The 17,336-nt window shown below is 42.5% G+C and overlaps 1 protein-coding gene across 1 annotated transcript; it reads left to right on the top strand.

Moving 5' to 3' along the window:
- Nucleotides 1-9,796: 9,796 nt before the first annotated feature.
- Nucleotides 9,797-16,932, top strand: LOC111719419. The gene is made up of 5 exons (XM_023498021.2): nt 9,797-10,598; nt 12,371-12,750; nt 12,931-13,091; nt 13,733-13,865; nt 15,181-16,932. Exons 1-5 carry the CDS (start codon nt 10,211-10,213, stop codon nt 15,367-15,369), a joined length of 1,251 nt encoding a protein of 416 aa, XP_023353789.1. The 5' UTR covers nt 9,797-10,210; the 3' UTR covers nt 15,370-16,932.
- The last annotated feature ends 404 nt before the right edge of the window (nt 16,933-17,336 follow it).

Genomic DNA, 17,336 nt, shown 5'->3' with positions numbered 1-17,336 from the left:
TGCATGGACAATTTTCAACCTTCACCCTTGTAAAAACTTTGTGTTCCAAAATTTTTCCCTACCTTCCCCTCACTTCCTCTCCTAGATGGCAAGTAATCCAACACATATTAAATGTGTGCAATTCTCTCCTATGTATTTTGACAATTATCATGGGACACAAGAAAAATCAGATGGAAAAGGAAAAATAATGAGAAAGAAAACAAAAATTCAAGCAAACAACAACAAAAAGAATGAAAACACTGTTGTGAACTACACTCAGTTCCCACAATCTTTTCTCTGGTGTAGATGGCTCTCTTTTATCACAAGATCATGGAATTGGTCTGAATTGTCTCATTTTTGAAAAGAGCCATGTCCATCAGAATTGATCACCGTATAATCTTGCTGTTGCCGTGTATAATATTGTCCTGATTCTACTCATTTCACTTAGCATCAGTTCATGTAAGTCTCTCCAGGCCTCTGAAATCATCCTATTGGTCATTTCTTACAGAACAATAACATTTTATAACATTCATATGCCATAACTTATTCAGCCATTCCCCAAATGATGGGCATCCACTCAGTTTCCAGTTTCTTGCCACTACAAAAATGGCTGCCACAAACATTTTTGTACATGTTGGTTCCTTTTTCTCCTTTATGATCTTTTTGGGATACAAACTCAGTAGAAAAGAAACACTGCTGGATCAGTGAATTAGTTCACAACTCCACAAACAATATATCAGTATCCCACATCCCCTCCAACATTTATCACTATCTTTTTCTGTCATCTTAGCCAATTTGAGAGGTGACACACACATATATTTATAGAAGCTCGTTTAGTTGTTGCAAAGAATTAGAATTTGAGGAATGGCTGAAGAAGTTGTAAGACATGATTGTGATAGAATACTATAGTACTATAAGAAATGATAAGCAGGATACTCAGAAAAACATGGAAATATTTACATGAACTAATTCTGAATGAAATGAGCAGAACCAGGTGAATATTATTTCCAGTAACAACAATATTGTACAATGATCAATGTGAATGACTTAAGCTATTCTCAGCAATACAGTGATCCAAGACAATTCCAAAGGACTGAAGATAAAAAATATATATTATCCCTCTCCAGAGAAAGAACTAATGAGTCTGGATGTAAATCAAAGTATAGTTTATTTTTCTTGGGATTTGTGTGTGTCTTTTTCTTTTACAACATAACTAATATGGAAATATATATTGTATTGCTGCATACAAAATTTCCATCAAATTTCTTGAGGGAAGGAAGAAAATTTGGAACTCAAAATTAAAAATAAAATAACTATTAAAAATAATTTTTACACTTGAGGAAAAATAAAATGTTTAAAAAACAGATGAGAAATCATGAATTATAGTTACCAGTTTGATTTTCCAAGGTCAATAAAAGGGGTTACTGAGTAGGGCTATCCTTGATTTTGAGGGCTATCCAGTTGTTTAGCAACACCAGTCTCCCTGTGTTTAGATTGTATTTGGAGCTCTACTTCAGTCCTCTTTTGTGGCAGCTTGAATTTTTGAGATCCACAAAATCCAGATTCAGCACTCTATCCACTGGGGCACACAATTACCTGTTTTCCCTTTGACATTATCTCCAATTTATCCCATTTGTATATTGACTGTAGATTGTAATTTTCATGGGTTTTTTTGACTTTGAGAACAAGGACTCTATTGCCTTTCACTATAACCCTGGTACTTAGAAAAAGTATCTGACACAGTGTGTGCTTCATAAATGCCTATTGGTTTAATTTGATTTGAGACTACTATTGCTCCCTAATCTGTTCCATGGGCAAGTTGGCCCTGACTTTTATAGATCCAGGAGTTAGACTTGGATATGTTTTTAAAAATTTCTAAAATGGGAAAATTTCCCATTTCTACCTTGAACTTCCACCCTGCTTCATAGAAACCTCTCAGTTTCTGCTAATAGACTTTATTCATAAGATTTAATGTAATTTTAAGGGCCACTTGACTTATTAAAGTCTAATTAGATAATTCTAAAAAAAAAGCTTCCAGGGCATCCAGGTGGTACCTGACTTTGGAGTCAGGAGGATATGAATTCAAATGTGGCCTCAGACACTCACATGCCTCCAAAAAAAGGAGAAGAAGAAACATAAGGAGGAGAAGAAAAAGAACAGCAGTTTCCAAAGTGCAAAATTTTAATAAAAGTGCTTCCTTTGATGGCCTCCTTACTCTTTGATCCTCTGAATGATCATCCTCACTCCTCAATGGAGAATCCTGATTCTTCAGGACCAAAAGTGGAGGATTTGGGAATTTGCTAGGATCTGTTTAGGAAGAACTTAGAGAAAATGAGAAAAGTATTAGAATCTAGTAGGAGGGGGAGTGGTTCACTGCAGCTGCCAGACTTGTTGATCTGGTCCAGTGCTCTTTGAAACACCTGGTGCCATTGTGTTACCCATCCCTGCAAAGCCATGCCAGTTTTCTAGCATCTGTCCCTGTGTCTAACTCGGGTTACAGCGGCAAGCTGAACATTATCCATCAGCAAGCAATTGGCCACCAACAGGGAGGGAATGGAATAGAAATGTAGACTAGGAATCTTCTTCCAAGCAAAGGGGAGGAGGGTAAATTAGGGCTACGTAGATAAAATCGGCATGTATCTTCTGCCCTCTCCTAGAGTCCCTTTCTTATCTCAAGACTCATTCCTAAATCCTTTGGGCTCTTTCTTCAGTAACTTCTGGGGCTTTCCCCCTCCATAGGGCTCCTTTCTCACTGAAAAGGATCCTAGGGGACTTTCTTCCTCAGTAACATCTGGCACTTACCCTCTCCCTCTTGGTCCCTCTGCAGCTACCTTTGGGGCAGGCATTTTCTCAAGGGCTTTCTCCTTAATTCCTAGCCCAATTATAGAATTAAATATTGTATTACCTCCAGGGCAGGACTCTTCTACTTGGCAATTAATGATCAAGAAGCTATGAGTAATCACTATGGGCCCAGCCTGGTACTTGATCTGGCTTATGTATTCTGGTCCTCTGCCTCCCTCTCCTTTCCCACCCTGGAGAGAGACCATGAAGGAAGAGGAAAAAACAAGAGGGAGGTTGAGAATAGCTCAAAGGGTCCAGCTTCTGTTATGTTTTTTGTTTGTTTTTTAAATAGCTTTTTATTTTTCCAACTACATGCAAAGTCAGTTTTTAACATTCACCTTTCAAAACTTTGTATTTCAGATTTTTCTCCTGCTCATCCCCCCTCCCCAAGACAGCAAGCAATCCAATATAAGTTAAACATGTGCAATTCTTCTAAACACATTTCTGATGTGGATGTGGTCCCTTTAAGAACTGATTATTCCTTTCTTTCTGATTCCCAACCCCTCCTAGTTGATCAATCCAGGACCTTTTGATTCAAAAATGCTGGTCCCTTTGAATTCCAATAGAAGATCCAGGCCTGTCCCAACCCCACCCAGATCTGAGCCAACTTGGGACTGACCCACAGGCCTCTTTAGTGAAATCTCTCATTATAAAAGAGCCAAACTGGGATCCTCTCTTTGTAGAGGTCCCAAACATGCTAGCCTTACGCCTTGCATGCCAGGACCCTCTGTCCACTGGAACCCTGTTCCCGGTGTCCTCTTATCTTTACCTTCACCTATTTCCTTAACTATACTTTAACCTTACTTCCCAACCCTATAATAAACCTCTTTTATCAATCTAACTTTTCGGGCCAATAAATTCCTTTATTGGAGACCTCCGCTTCTAGACCTCATTTAACTCTGTATTCTTGCGCCGAACCCAAAGGGGTTGCAGGGGAGCTCTATTTGACTCCCTACCCTGAACCTGCCACTAGACCTCAATTAAACCCTAATTTCATTTAGGTACCCCATATCTAGACCTCATCATTTCCATATTTGTCACTGCATAAGAAAAATCTGATCAAAAGGGAAAAAAACATGAGAAAGAACAAAAAACAAACAATGACACAAAAAGTTGAAAATACTATGCCTCGATCCCTATTCAGTCTCCATATTTCTCTTTCTGGCAGGCCTATTGGAACTGTCCTAGTTCTCATTATTAAAAAAAAGTCAGATAATATGTTTTAATCCCCGTTTTCTTAGGCTAAACCTAAAGGAATTCATTTGAGAACTTTCCAGGTGCCAAAACTAAATTGGAAGGAGAGTTGCCATGTGACTTTTTGCACTCAGTGCAAGCTCTGTGCAATAATATATGGATTGGTTCTCTGCTGATTGTGAAAACTGTGGCCTAACAATTAACGGGTTTGTGAGAGCTTCAAAGACCTCCAGTTCAGTACAAAGGATAGTATCAGCAGAAATATTGGACATATCTTCCAGATTGCTTCATACATCTCAGAAAAAGTCCCTTGGAAAAATAAAAGAGGGATACCCTCCCCTACTGAAGGTTCATCTCCTTACCTTACTCTAGGCTGTAGAAGTGAAAGATCCCAAAGAAGTGCTAGGTATACATAATGGGAGAAAGTGGTCTGGTCAAAATGTGACCAGTTTTGTCTGTGGTCAGTAAATGTGATTTATCTAATGTCCATCACTCATCATCTAACTCCCTGACCACCAGGAACCCTAATCTCATTCTCATCATTTGGTTCCCTGAACCTAATCTCATCATTTGGTTCCCTGAATCTAATCTCATCATAACCAGTCAATGAATTAATACAGTCCTTCCTGGTCCCCAACCCTAGCTCAGAGACTGCAGGGTTTTGTCCTGGCAAGAAGACCGAGTTCAAATTTTGACTCTGTGGTTTACCAGCTCTATGCCCATGGGAAAAACACCTAAACTCTCTGTGCCTCATTTTATTTGTCTATAAAATTAGGGAGGCTAATTCCTTCCAGTTCTAAGTTCTTTGATTTTTAAAGTCAAACTGCACAAGTACAGAAAAGGGGAGGTCTGCTTGGACAGCAGTAGTTCGGGGGAAGAGACTGAAGGCTTTAATAGGCTACCAATCGATAAGAGATTTAGGGTTAAAAAGGGATCTTTGAAGTCATTTAATCCATCCCTCTCCTCTTATTAGTGAGCGTTCGTCAATGTCAATGTCAAAAAATATCACATAAATTTAAATTTCATCCAGAGGAGTACAATGTCCAGAACAGAAGGGGATGGGAGATTGAATGTCTTCATGATCAGATCATATTGGATATATTGTGTTCAATTATACCTACCACATTTTTATGGAGGTTACTTGATCAACTGGAACACATCAGGATGGAAATGAGACTGGAGATCATCCCATCTGAAAATAACCTGAAGGAACTGGGGATGCATAGCCAAGAAATGAGAAAACTCCAGAATCTCAATAATACAGTTCAGCTTCTTAAAGTATGGTTTGCAACTCCTTATCGGGTCTTGTAACTGAATATGGGAGTTGTGAAATTATCATTTATTATCAATAAATGATTTATATATCTCTTTTACATAGTTATATACCTGGAACCATATAAAAATGTCTCAAGCACATAAGGGTTGCAAGTGGAAAAAATTTAAGAAGTTCTGATCTAGAGGATCTTAGTTTTGCTTGGTTCTGCAGGGCAATGCTAGAGCAATGGATGAACATTACATGAATGCAGAGGTCTAACAGTAACAACTGCACTAAAATGGATATGGGCTGCTTCAGTAAGAAGTGAGATCCCCATCATTGGAAATCTTCAAAGTCTGGATATGCACTTCCTGGGAATGCTAGGTAAGAGACTACTGTTCATAATATCATGGCTTAGATTAGATGCTCTTTGAGATTATCTTCTAGTTCTGAGATTCTGGAATTCTGTGGTCTTTTGTAAACCCTGAGCTAAGGAAGACCCACATTCCCTTTAGTAACTTGTTCCCAGTCTGAGAACCCTAGCAACCTAGCTGGGGGTTCCTGCAAGCTTGATGTGACCTGGAAGAAGCCCAGGCTTTGAGGCATGTGGAGGAAGCATTGTTCCTGTGGCTTCTTTGGTCTCTCCTTGGTTCAGTCCCCGGAAATGATTACATAGTTCTCGGACACTGATGCCAGACCGAACGATGGTATCAAATTTACGGCATCTGCTTGGAGTGGCCAAGGGTTGAGGCATTGTGCTCAGGGGTTTGTGCTCCATAGGACCACCTAAGGAAGCAGGGGATGGACATGTTAGATTTATTAGTACTCCTGTACTTCCTCACGGCCACTTCTACCCCACCAACCCAAAATTTATATGAGAAAGAAGTGTTAGTGCAAGGTCACATGGAAAACCCTGAGCTAGGAGTCACATCTCTGCAACTTGAGAAATTCTCTCTCCTGTGTGGGTCTCAGTGTCCCCTCTAGTTACCCAACCAAACTGGATTCCATGGCCTCTAAAATTTCTGACAACTGATGTTCTAGGAAATGTTGTGCAGCTGGGATTCCTGTGCCTTCAATCAGCTGAGTGTCTAACCTGATCCATCTTACTGTGCTCCTGTGCCCAGATCTCACCTGGTGCTGATGCCTGACTACTGTTTAGAGCCTCCATGTCTCTATCTCCGTCCCTATCCAGGGCAGCAATGGTATCCAAAAGGAACTTCAGGCTCTCCTGCTCCCTTGGACTTAGACCCTCCAGGTCTGGTTCCTGCAAGGGGAAGAAGGAATCCAACATGGATACAATGCAACAAAGAGCTCTTAAGGTTCCTACTGTCCAAAAACAGCTTACTAAGACCTTGAAGGGTCAAAACAACATCAATATCAATCCACTTCACGAATAGTAAATTATTTAACTTGAAAAGAGTACAAGCCAAGACTGATGTGGAAGAAGAATTGTAGTATGACTTTTTGTTAGTAGATGATCATGCCCTCAGTGCAGGCTGAGACCAAGATGCCACAATGTATGGATCAATTCTTTGTGCTTGCGGTAATTTGGGCCTGACAATTAACATTAAGAGAGGAGAGGCTCTTCACCAGTCAGCACTACATCATCCGTTCGTGAAACCATTGGTTACACTAAACGGAAATTTTGAATGCTGGAGAAAAATGTACTGACCTTGACAGTATACTTTCCAGGTTGTACACATAAATGGTTTAACATATGCACTGCCAGAGCTAGCTCGCTCTTAGGAAGGCTGAATACATGCTACAGAATTATATTATACTTTGGAACTAAATCCAAAGGGCTATAAAACTGTGCATACTCTTTGATCCAGTAATGCACTACTAGTTGTGTATCCCAAAGAGAACATAAAAGAGGCAAAAAGACTCACATGTATTAAAACGTTTGTAGTAGCCCTTTTGCAGTGGCAAGGAATTGAAAATGAATTGATACCCATCCGTTGGGGAATGGCTGAATAACTTATGGTATAAGAATACAATGGGACATTATTGTTCTATGAAAAACAATCAGCAAGATGATTTCAGGAAGGTCTGGAGAGACATGAATTGATGCTGAGTGAAGTGAGCAGAACTAAGAGAACATTGTATACAGTAACAGCAACATTGTGTGATGATCCACTATGATGTAATTAACTCTTCTGAGCAATTCAACGATCCAAGACAAGTCCAATAGACTTTGGATGAAAAATGACATCTGCCTTCAGAGAGAGAACTATGGGGACTGAATGTGGATGGAAGCATACTTTTTTTACCTTTTTGTTTGCTTGCTGTTTTGAGGTGGGTAGAGGTAAGAGAGGAAGGGGAAAAAATTGAAACTCAAAATCTTACCAAAAAAATGAATTTTGAAAACAATTTTTACATGTAATTGGAAAAAATAAAATAATGTTACAGAGAATGCACGTTATATACATATGTCAGATAACAAAATCTAAGTCCTGCTTGAAGTCTTGGAAGACTTGAGGAATCTGCAGAGTATTCATGGAAAAAGTAAAATTTTAGTTGGCTTTTAATTAACTTAGGAGAGATCTTTTAGATCTTAGGAAGAAGGGAAAATAGAAAGAGAGGCTCAAAGGTGGGATAAAATGGCAAATTCAGGAGTCAGTAAAAAGAGTCAAAGGTCATAAGGAACAATAGCATCTCAGGGCATCTCAGGGCAAGTCAGAAGTAACAGTGTTGGCCACAGCATTTCCCACCTGGGAGTTCTGGCATTCCAACTGCCTTCCCTCTTCATCTGTATCCATCCTCTTGTCTCAGCAGGAATGGTTGGACTTCAGGATCCTGGAAATCATAAGCTGGGTTGGTGGACATCCTGGAAAGTTCAGAGATCTCCTTATTGCCCTCCCCCCGCCCCCCCAATTCGGTTCCCTATTTTTTCCCTGGACACAGCTTAAGGGGATAAGACTTTGACTCCTGTTGTAGCAAGGGCTGTTCTAAGGAGCTTTCTAACTATAGCAAAACCAACCTGCCCTAGAGGATACATTAGGTCCCCATTACCTGTTCAGCTTTCTGGTTATTCAGGATGCTGACTGGGGTCTTGCCCTCCAGTTGATGGATGCTTCTGTTCCTGCCCAGGATGCACTCCGTGCACTAGACACCTGTCCTGGCCAAAGGTTAACGTGGGCAAGGGAGGGGCAGGCAGGTGATGTCCTGTGTAAACAAGAGCTACTTCCCTGTGGTAGCTAGTCCCGGGCAGCTGTGTCAACACAAACGCTTCTATGGCAAGAGGCTCCCCAACAGGAAAAAACAGAGTCCTTAGTCCCCTTGTCTCCACCCACCCCTCCCCATTCCTGATTAAATACACTTTCCCTTCCTCCTGGGCAGGGGTATCCCAGGTAGCTCGAGCCATCCCTGTTAGAGACCAATTCTGGGCCAAACTTGAGAGGCAAAAACTAAGCCTTATCGCCCTTCAAACACCTCTGGCTTACTTGACAATCCTCTTCATCCACTCTGTCTTCCAGCCAAAATGGCCTACTATCTATATCTATAACTTGAAGGCTATCTCTAATCTCCCTGTTTTTGAATGGGCCATCGTCTTTATCTGGAGAATCTTCATTTTCCTCCAAGATTCAGCTTAAGGGTCATCTCGCCCAGGAAGTCTTTCCTGATTTTTCCCCGACGATTGGCCCAGATTTTCATCCTCCTCTAATTCTCTTGTATTTACCTGTAGTAAACATAGAGTTATAGCCTCCAGCTCAGGGGAGGAACTTTCATTCCTCTTCATACATGTCGGTTGAGTTGAATTTTAATTTGTTTGAGTAGAAACGAGCTGGGGGGGCAGGAGATGGGGCAGATTAGGTTAGAATTCTAAAAATCATAGCCATGATAATATAGCACTGTTGCAAGTGTTACAGATGTAGGCGGGCTACGATTATTATCCCAAATTTATAGTTGAATTTATCCCAAATATATAGTTTATATGTTGAGGTGCAAAGAAATTGGGTCAAGTCACACAGTTACTAAGCATCTGAGGAAGGAGATGGGCCCACCCCACCCCTTTTCAATAATGCAAAATCCAGTAATCTGACTATTCTGCGATATTACCCACGATGGATCTTAAAGGATGATAATTTAGTGTAAAAAAAAAAAAAAGGCCCTCAGAGGTCATCTGGTGCGGCCCTAGGGTTCAATTGATTGCCTGACGTCCCGCAGTTAACAATGAGCAAGACCAGGATATCTTCCCAGGGATTAGCAGGCCCGCGGCTATTGGACCAGACCCAGACCTAAGGGTCAGTAAATACAGACAGAGCGGGAATAAGGCTGTGGAGATAGGGCTTTAAGGACCTTGGGGGGAGGGGAGTGTGGAGCGTGGAGGGGTGGGGGTTGAGAGAAGCTGCCTCTAAGAGAGGGAGGAGTCAGATGGAGTTCTTGCCCCGCCCCCAAATCGGACTGGAGGAACTGGCCCGAGCCGCTCACCAGGGGGCACCATAAGACTGGGGCCGGCATGGAGACACTCTAGCCCAGGTCTAGTGGCCAGTTCCGGTGTCGGTAGTGCCGGCAACCTGTGGCCGGAAGTCAAGCGCCGGGAACGCGCTGCTAAGGCTACTTGCCCGCCGCGTCACTCCCCCAGCTCCGGGGAGCCGCGACTTGGCGCTGGCGTGCCTCCGGGGCCCGGGGCCGCCATTTGGTCCTTCTCTTGCTGGGACGTCACGGACTTCTGATTCCTGACCTCCGGCTCCCCCACCCCAGTCACCTCTTCCCTCAGCCGTTTAGTGCTTTCCTCTCCTGGAGCAAGCCGGACTCCTTCCCGCCCCTGACCTAGGAGCCCAGGCAGCCCCTGCCCCGTTAACCCTTCTCTTGCCGGCCAGAGGCCTCTTCCTCCTCCCTGCGGCCTCCTGCCGTCTTTCCCTCTCTGACGCTCCTCCCTTAATCCCCAACTCCTTTCCCTCCGAAAACCGTTTCCCCTCAGTTCCCTCTCAGCAAGGCATGAGCGCGGGGGAGTGTGAGGCTTGCCCAGTGGGCGCAGACCCCAGCCGAGCCCCTGGACCCCCAACGGCGGCTGCAGGCACAGAGCAGGGTGGCCAGGCAGAGCGCCTCGCGGCCCCGAGGAGGACCCCCTCACCCGCGGGGAGCCCAGACCCAGCGGCGCCCGGGGAGCCGCGGAGCCCCCATCCTGCCGGAGGCCCGGGGGCTCAGCGTCCGGGCTCTTCTGCCTCCCCTGAACATCCCCTCCCCGTGAGAGCCAAAAAACTGGTCCTTCACATGGACATAAACAACACCATCTTGGTGTCTGACAGTGCCACGGGTGAGGGGCCTAAAGCCGCCCTCGGCTCCTACCTGAGCACCGTGTGCTGGGGGCGTTTCAGCCAGGAGGGTAAGAAGCATCCCGGGCTCTGGGCCTCCAGGGAGCTGCAGAGGGGGAGGGGGGACGCAGGGAGCCTCGGGAGCCCGAAGGAGAGGACCGCCTGGTATGGAACGGGAATCGTGAGACGGGACCTTAGGCCAAGGTTCGGGTTCCTTGTCTGCAAGAGGGTTAGATCCCTCAGTTAAGAGCTATTGGAGACTTTGGGCAAATCGCTACTTGGGTGAATCCCACTTTGTCATCTCTGTCTGAAAGAGGGCAATAATAACTACGACTTGGGTCACTGAGAAGTTGTAAAATCATCTCGTAACTATAAAGGCAATTGCTGATGCAGTGGTTAGAGCGCTGGGCCTGAAGTCGGGAAGACCAGAGTTCAAATGCAGCCCCACGCTATTTGACCCTGAGCAAATCATTTTACCTCTGTCTGCCTCAGTTTCCTCCTCTACAAAATGGAGATAGTTATAGTATCTACCTTTTGGGGTTGTTAGGATCAAATTGAGATAATATTTCCTTTTTTTTTTTTTTTTTTTGAATTAGAAGGTATTTTATTAACCCAAATGCAACAAATATAATAGCCTGCCCCATTCTTTTTTTTTTTTTTTTTTTTTTTTTTATTTAATAGCCTTTTATTTACAGGATATATACATGGGTAAATTTACAGCATTAACAATTGCCAAACCTCTTGTTCCAATTTTTCACCTCTTACCCCCCCCCACCCCCTCCCCTAGATGGCAGAATGACCAGTAGATGTTAAATATATTAAAATATAACTTAGATACACAATAAGTATACATGACCAAAACATTATTTTGCTGTACAAAAAGAATCGGACTCTGAAATATTGTACAATTAGCTTGTGAAGGAAATAAAAAATGCAGGTGTGCATAAATATAGGGATTGGAATTCAATGTAATGGTTTTTAGTCATCTCCCAGAGTTCTTTTTCTGGGCATAGCTGGTTCAGTTCATTACTGCTCCATTAGAAATGATTTGGTTGATCTCGTTGCTGAGGATGGCCTGATCCATCAGAACTGGTCATCATCTAGTATTGTTGTTGAAGTATATAATGATCTCCTGGTCCTGCTCATTTCACTCAGCATCAGTTCATGTAAGTCTCTCCAGGCCTTTCTGAAATCATCCTGTTGGTCGTTTCTTACAGAACAGTAATATTCCATAATATTCATATACCACAATTTATTCAGCCATTCTCCAACTGATGGACATCCATTCAGTTTCCAGTTTTTAGCCACTACAAAAAGGCTGCCACAAACATTCGTGCACATACAGGTCCCTTTCCCTTCTTTATAATGAGATAATATTTCTAAAGCACTTTACAAACCCTAAAGAACTATAGAAATACAAACTTTTATTCCAAAGTGACATAGAAACGGCTGCTATTATTCCCCTCTCAAAGTAAATGGTCCTGGACAAATCACTTAAACTCCTAATATTCTATGCAACCCTCTTAAACTTTGAAGAAGATTGATAAAGGGAGTGTCCTTGCCTGAAATTCTCTACATGGATGGAATCGCAAATTTATGCAGGAAAAAAATCTCTGTCTTCATTTCGGTTTTCTTTTCTGGAAAATGAAGGACTTAGAATAAATAGATAAATCTAGGAACATATTTCTGACTACTGACAGCTCTGATCACTCTGTTTGGAGGGTTGGCCACCATTGAGCTCCACGTCTGAGAGGGGGTTAGAGAAATCCTCTTGATTTTTGGCCACATTCCATCTCTCTGTCATCTACTACATCCCCCAACTCTGGATTTCTTTCTCTTTCAGGTAAGTGGCAGTGGCTGAGTGAGCTCCCTTCATTGCTGCCCCCTACCCCTGATGCCAGCAGCTTCTCCTCAATTTTTGGCCGGCACACCAAGTTTATTTCGAGTACACTGGGCCATCCCTTCCAGTCACTCTTCTCCTCCTATTTGCAGCTGTTGGAGTGGCCTGGCCAGCCAAATTCAGTTTTCTCTGTCCTAGGGGAGGATGGCCGTCATTACCACCGTGTGTTGCCAGCCTTTTTCAAATTACTGGCTGGTCTTTCTCAGCAGGGCCGCCGCTTTGCCATCATTTTCCGCACCTTTGGCAAAGACTTGACCTCACTACTTCAGACCACACAAAGTGCCCTTCAAGGCCAGCACCCGCAGTTCTCAGCCTTGAAAGAGGTAATGGTGAGCAATTCTCTTTAAGACGAGGGAAACCAGAGTAAGAGTTGCTCAGGAGACGTTCAGCAGCCTAGTGACCAAAGAGCAGCTATTCTGTCTTAGAACTGGGGGGAAGGGAAGCAAGGGAGATGGATAACACTTGGGATATGTGTGGGCCTCAACCCCTCCCTGTCCCTGCAGCTCCCTGTGGACCTGCGACCTGGAAAGATCCGCTGCAGTTCAAAAAAGGTGATGGTCAGTCGAGGGAAAGAATCTGTGTCCAGTTGGCCAGATGCAAGAGTTGTGTATGACTACTTCAGTGCCATGGAAGGCCTGGGGGGCTTTCAGGACCACTTTGCTTGGTAATAACAATAACAACCCAAAGGAGTTATTTAACACTACCCATTTATAAAGTACTTTGCTCACAAAGCCTTAGGAGATAGGCAGTGCAAGTATTATTTTCAGCATTTTACAGATGAAAATAAAGCTTCAAAGAGAAGTAATTTGTTCAGGGTAACAGAACCAGTAAGTGGTAGAGCCCAATTTCAAACCTTTATTCTGGGCCATTCCAAATTTCTTTCTGCCCCTCCCCCCCATTTCCCCAGCACCAAAGAAGGTAACTAGTAATCCAGTTTTCTCCATAGGGCCCCTTTTTGGCATCCATCTCTTCCAAAATACCATATCGGTATTATCCCCTCCATGAACGAAGCCTTCCCTGAACTCTTGGTGCATTGCAATTAATATTTATTGTCTTGGCTTTGTGATTTGATATCAGCAACTCTCATGCTAGATAGTCCAAACAGTAAAAGCTTATGTGCCCTGTGGCTGACGGTCCTACCTTTGGATTGGGTTTGGGTGAACCCAAGTAGAACTTTCATACTAGCTCATCTATCACTGGCATAAAGCCAGTTGGGATAGTGCTAATCTGAAGCTCCACCTAAGGACATTTTGAGTTCTATGATGATCTCCCCTACAATATCCTCCATTTTCCCTTTCTCTCCAGGTGGTCCAGGAACAATTTCTCCAGTCAAGGTGGCAAACCACTGTGGGTTGATCCCCATGATCCTGAGGTCCAACACATCTGTTTTGATGATAACATTCGACTACAGGATAAGGAGAGCATCGTCCACCCTCAGGTACAAATAGAATGGAATATTGGGAGGGAGAAGAGATGACCTTTATCTCACAGAGATGGGAAGTGACATAGGGGCTAGAAGATATACTACTGGTCATAGAGGCAGGAAGACTTGAATTCAAACCCAGCCTCACACTTAGCTTATGTGATCCTGGTCAAGTTGAGTCAATAAATCAACTAAGGTTCACTTTTTAAAAAATGTTATTTCATTTTCAGTTCTGAATTTTCCCTCTACTTCCACTCTCCCACCCATTGAGGAGGCAAGAAAAACAAAACTCATTACAAATATATGTAATCAAAGCATCTTTTTACTAAAGTCCTTACTATAGGCCAGGCCCTGTGCTAAGTGCTAGGGGCATAAAGAAAGGCAAAAAATGTCCCTGCTTTTAAGTGGCTCATACTTTAATGGAGGAAGCAACATGGGAACAACTGTGTGTAGAAATCAGATGCATTAGACATAATATCAGAGGAAAGTCACTAAAATTAAGGAGAATCAGGAAAAGCTTTTTGCAGAAGATGGGTTATGAGGCTGAAATGAGGGAAAGAGAGTTCCAAGGATGGGGCTAAAATGCTAAAATTTATACACTTGAGATGGAGAATCATTTGTAAGGAACAGTAAGGAGATCACTTGTTTCTTGTGTTAAAAAATGTGTTAGTATTTTATTTTTTTCTATTTACATATAAAGTCAATTTTTAACATTTAACAAATTTTTTCAGTTCCAAATTTTTTCTCTCCCTTACCTCCCTCCTCCTTGGACAATAAAGTAATTTGATGTTTGTCTTATGTTCAATCATGTAAAATATTAAAAAGATTAGTCACTGGGTTTCAGAATATGTAGAAAGGAGTAAAGATATAATAAGACTGAAGAGGTAGGAGGGGTCCAGGTTAGAAAGCTTTAAAAGCCAAGCAGTGGATTTTATATTTGATCCTGAAGGTAGTAAGTCACTAGTGGACCTTTCTCAGCTTGTTTCTTCATCCTTCAAATGAGGGAGTTAGGCTTGTTTGCTTTCCTTCCAGCTTGAATTCAGTGATCTTATGAATGGAATCAACCTGAGTTCTTAGCCCATCGTAAAGTTTGGGCCTGCCAAAAGTTAGTTATGCTAGGATTAGGCCAATTTCCAAGCCTCTCTCAGCATTGGGCTCTGTGGAAGGAACTGAAGATTGGAGTCTTCCCTGGTGGCTAAAGAATGGATATGATTTTGTGCAGCATATTGTTGGGCAGAGACCCTCTTCCCAGTCTCATACAGAGATAGCAGTATTTTCTACCCCCATGAGCTCTGTTTATGTGTGTATCTGATTGTATTCTCGGCTACAGGTGTTTATGGGACAGGGAGGACAAGAATACTGTACGGTCCCTACCTCTGAACTCTACGGCATCTGCTTAGTGCAAAACGATCTCCTTCAGGCCATTGCCAATCCTGACTACTTCTTGATGACTGTGAGCCAGTGTGAGGATCGGTATGACCAATACTTGTCAAAGATCCAGGCAGATGATGGCTATTGAGAAATCAATTCAGCTGACTAATAGACTTCTAGACCACTTCAACAAATAGCGCTCTTGGACATCATGGCAAGTCATTTGCTCCATTTTAATCAGAATGGGGAGGAAGCAAAAGGTAAGAAGGGTCTTTGTATCTGGCTCTCATCATATGTATAGTCTCTTTTGGCTTTGGGCCAAGGTGAGAGTTGTAGGTGGAGAACTGATCTCCCCTTTCACTCCCAGTACCTTTGCACATGGACGTTTGCCTTCGGTAGGGGGATCTAGCTCTACTTTGGCTTCTGTTTCACAAAATGATGGTTATGTGATTGGAATCTACATATTAAAATCCAACTTCAATATGGGGTCAAACACTGCTTCTCTCTTTTTCTCACTGGCTAGGTGGAGTAGACCTATGGTTGGTATAGCTGGGTTCTGAGGGGAGGACTTGGGATGAGGTTAACCGTGGCTCAGCCATTGCCAGTAGTAAAAGGAAAGTGGGTCATCCAGATTTCTACAGTAGGTCTAAGGTAAATATGGAGTAGAATAGAAAACATTTATTAAGTATTTACCATATGGCAAGCAGTGTTGGGAAGGCAGTAATGACCTTGAGGATTAGAATAGTTAGGGTCTGTGTTATCTTATCAGAGGTTAGAATAGAGAGGTCAGTATCCAGTCAGAATTAGACATGAAACTAGAACTCTGATGTTCCAATTCCTTGTATACTATTGAATACTATTTTTCCCATAACACCACCATATTCTTGATATTTTAATATATACATATATTAATTTTACTAAAAGACATTATATGACATGAATGAATCATGGGCAAACTGGGTGTAAAGTCAGTCCTGAAAGGAAGTAGGAAGTTGGTTAGGTGGAACTCATCAATGTGGAATGCAACCATTCTCTCCTTGAAGAGAGGAAATGGATATGGGTTTTGAAAATTAGATCAGATATTCCACAGGGATGGATGAGAGAAGAGCTAGACAAATTTGCCTTTTCTAAAATGTCCCCAAGTCCATATCTCTAGGACCGTGCTCTCATTAACATTTACAATCTATATTTTCATATTTAAGACATTTTTAATTGTAGGTTATAATGGGAGATTTCTTAAAGCTATCTCTGACTCAGAATCTTCTCCTTGTCCATCAACCCCAATTTGACTCTTTCCTTCTGATAACAGTGGTTTCCAAGGCTAGAATTCTGTAGTGTTTTTGACCTACCACCCACTTTCTGTGCCCAAACCCCACCTCTAATCCTTTATAGCCAGTGCTTACCACATTCTGTAATTTCTACCTTGGTCCAGTGCTTTCCATGTTTTGTCATCATCATCATCATCACCACCACCGCAATCACCACCACCAAGACATTACTTAAACTCTCCAGGAACCTTATAGTTATCTTTCACTTAGCCTTTTCCTGCTCTTTCTCTAGATGGTACTGATTGCTTCCCTTACCCACATTAATGATTTGCTTGTCCCTCAGCTTACTAATAAAGCATAAATGTAACATGGTGCCTCCTCTTTCTCTAGCATTTTTTTGTTTTGTTTTGCTGAGGCAGTTGAGGTTAAGTGACTTGCCCAGGGTCACACAGGAAATATTAAGTATCTGAGGCCAAATTTGAACTCAGGTCCTCCTGAATTCAGGGCTGGTGCTCTATCCACTGTACCATCTAGCTCCCCCTTTCGCTAGCATTTTTAAATTTTTGGCACTTTTATATATGTTATTGTATTGGCACTCATACTAGCCCCCTGAGGTAGATGATCCTCTTTTTGTAGGAGTGGAAACTAAGGCGCAGAAAAGTGTACATTTTAAAAACAACATCTAAATATTCCTCAGGTAAATGATTTCTGATGCTTCTCTGTGGCATGGATGTTGGGTTTTCAAAGGCTATGCTCAATCAGGAAGGTCTTCTGAAGACAGAAAGGCCTTTCGTGTTGGCCAACTGATGGACTTTGTTTTTCTCAAAAGAGCCATTTCTCCTTAAAT

Source organism: Sarcophilus harrisii, chromosome 1 (genome assembly GCF_902635505.1).
Source record: "Sarcophilus harrisii chromosome 1, mSarHar1.11, whole genome shotgun sequence".
In the NCBI taxonomy this organism is placed as follows: Eukaryota; Metazoa; Chordata; class Mammalia; order Dasyuromorphia; family Dasyuridae; genus Sarcophilus; species Sarcophilus harrisii.
Note: the sequence above shows the minus strand (reverse complement) of the source record. Positions and strands in the feature narration are given on the sequence as shown.

Bases quoted from the DNA above. Each gene is read 5' to 3' on its own strand.
- LOC111719419 (XM_023498021.2), top strand. From the start codon at position 10,211: ATGAGCGCGGGGGAGTGTGAGGCTTGCCCAGTGGGCGCAGACCCCAGC. The intron at 12,751-12,930 runs GTAATGGTGAGC...CTGTCCCTGCAG, and splicing joins AGTTCTCAGCCTTGAAAGAG to CTCCCTGTGGACCTGCGACC. The intron at 13,092-13,732 runs GTAATAACAATA...CTTTCTCTCCAG, and splicing joins TTTCAGGACCACTTTGCTTG to GTGGTCCAGGAACAATTTCT.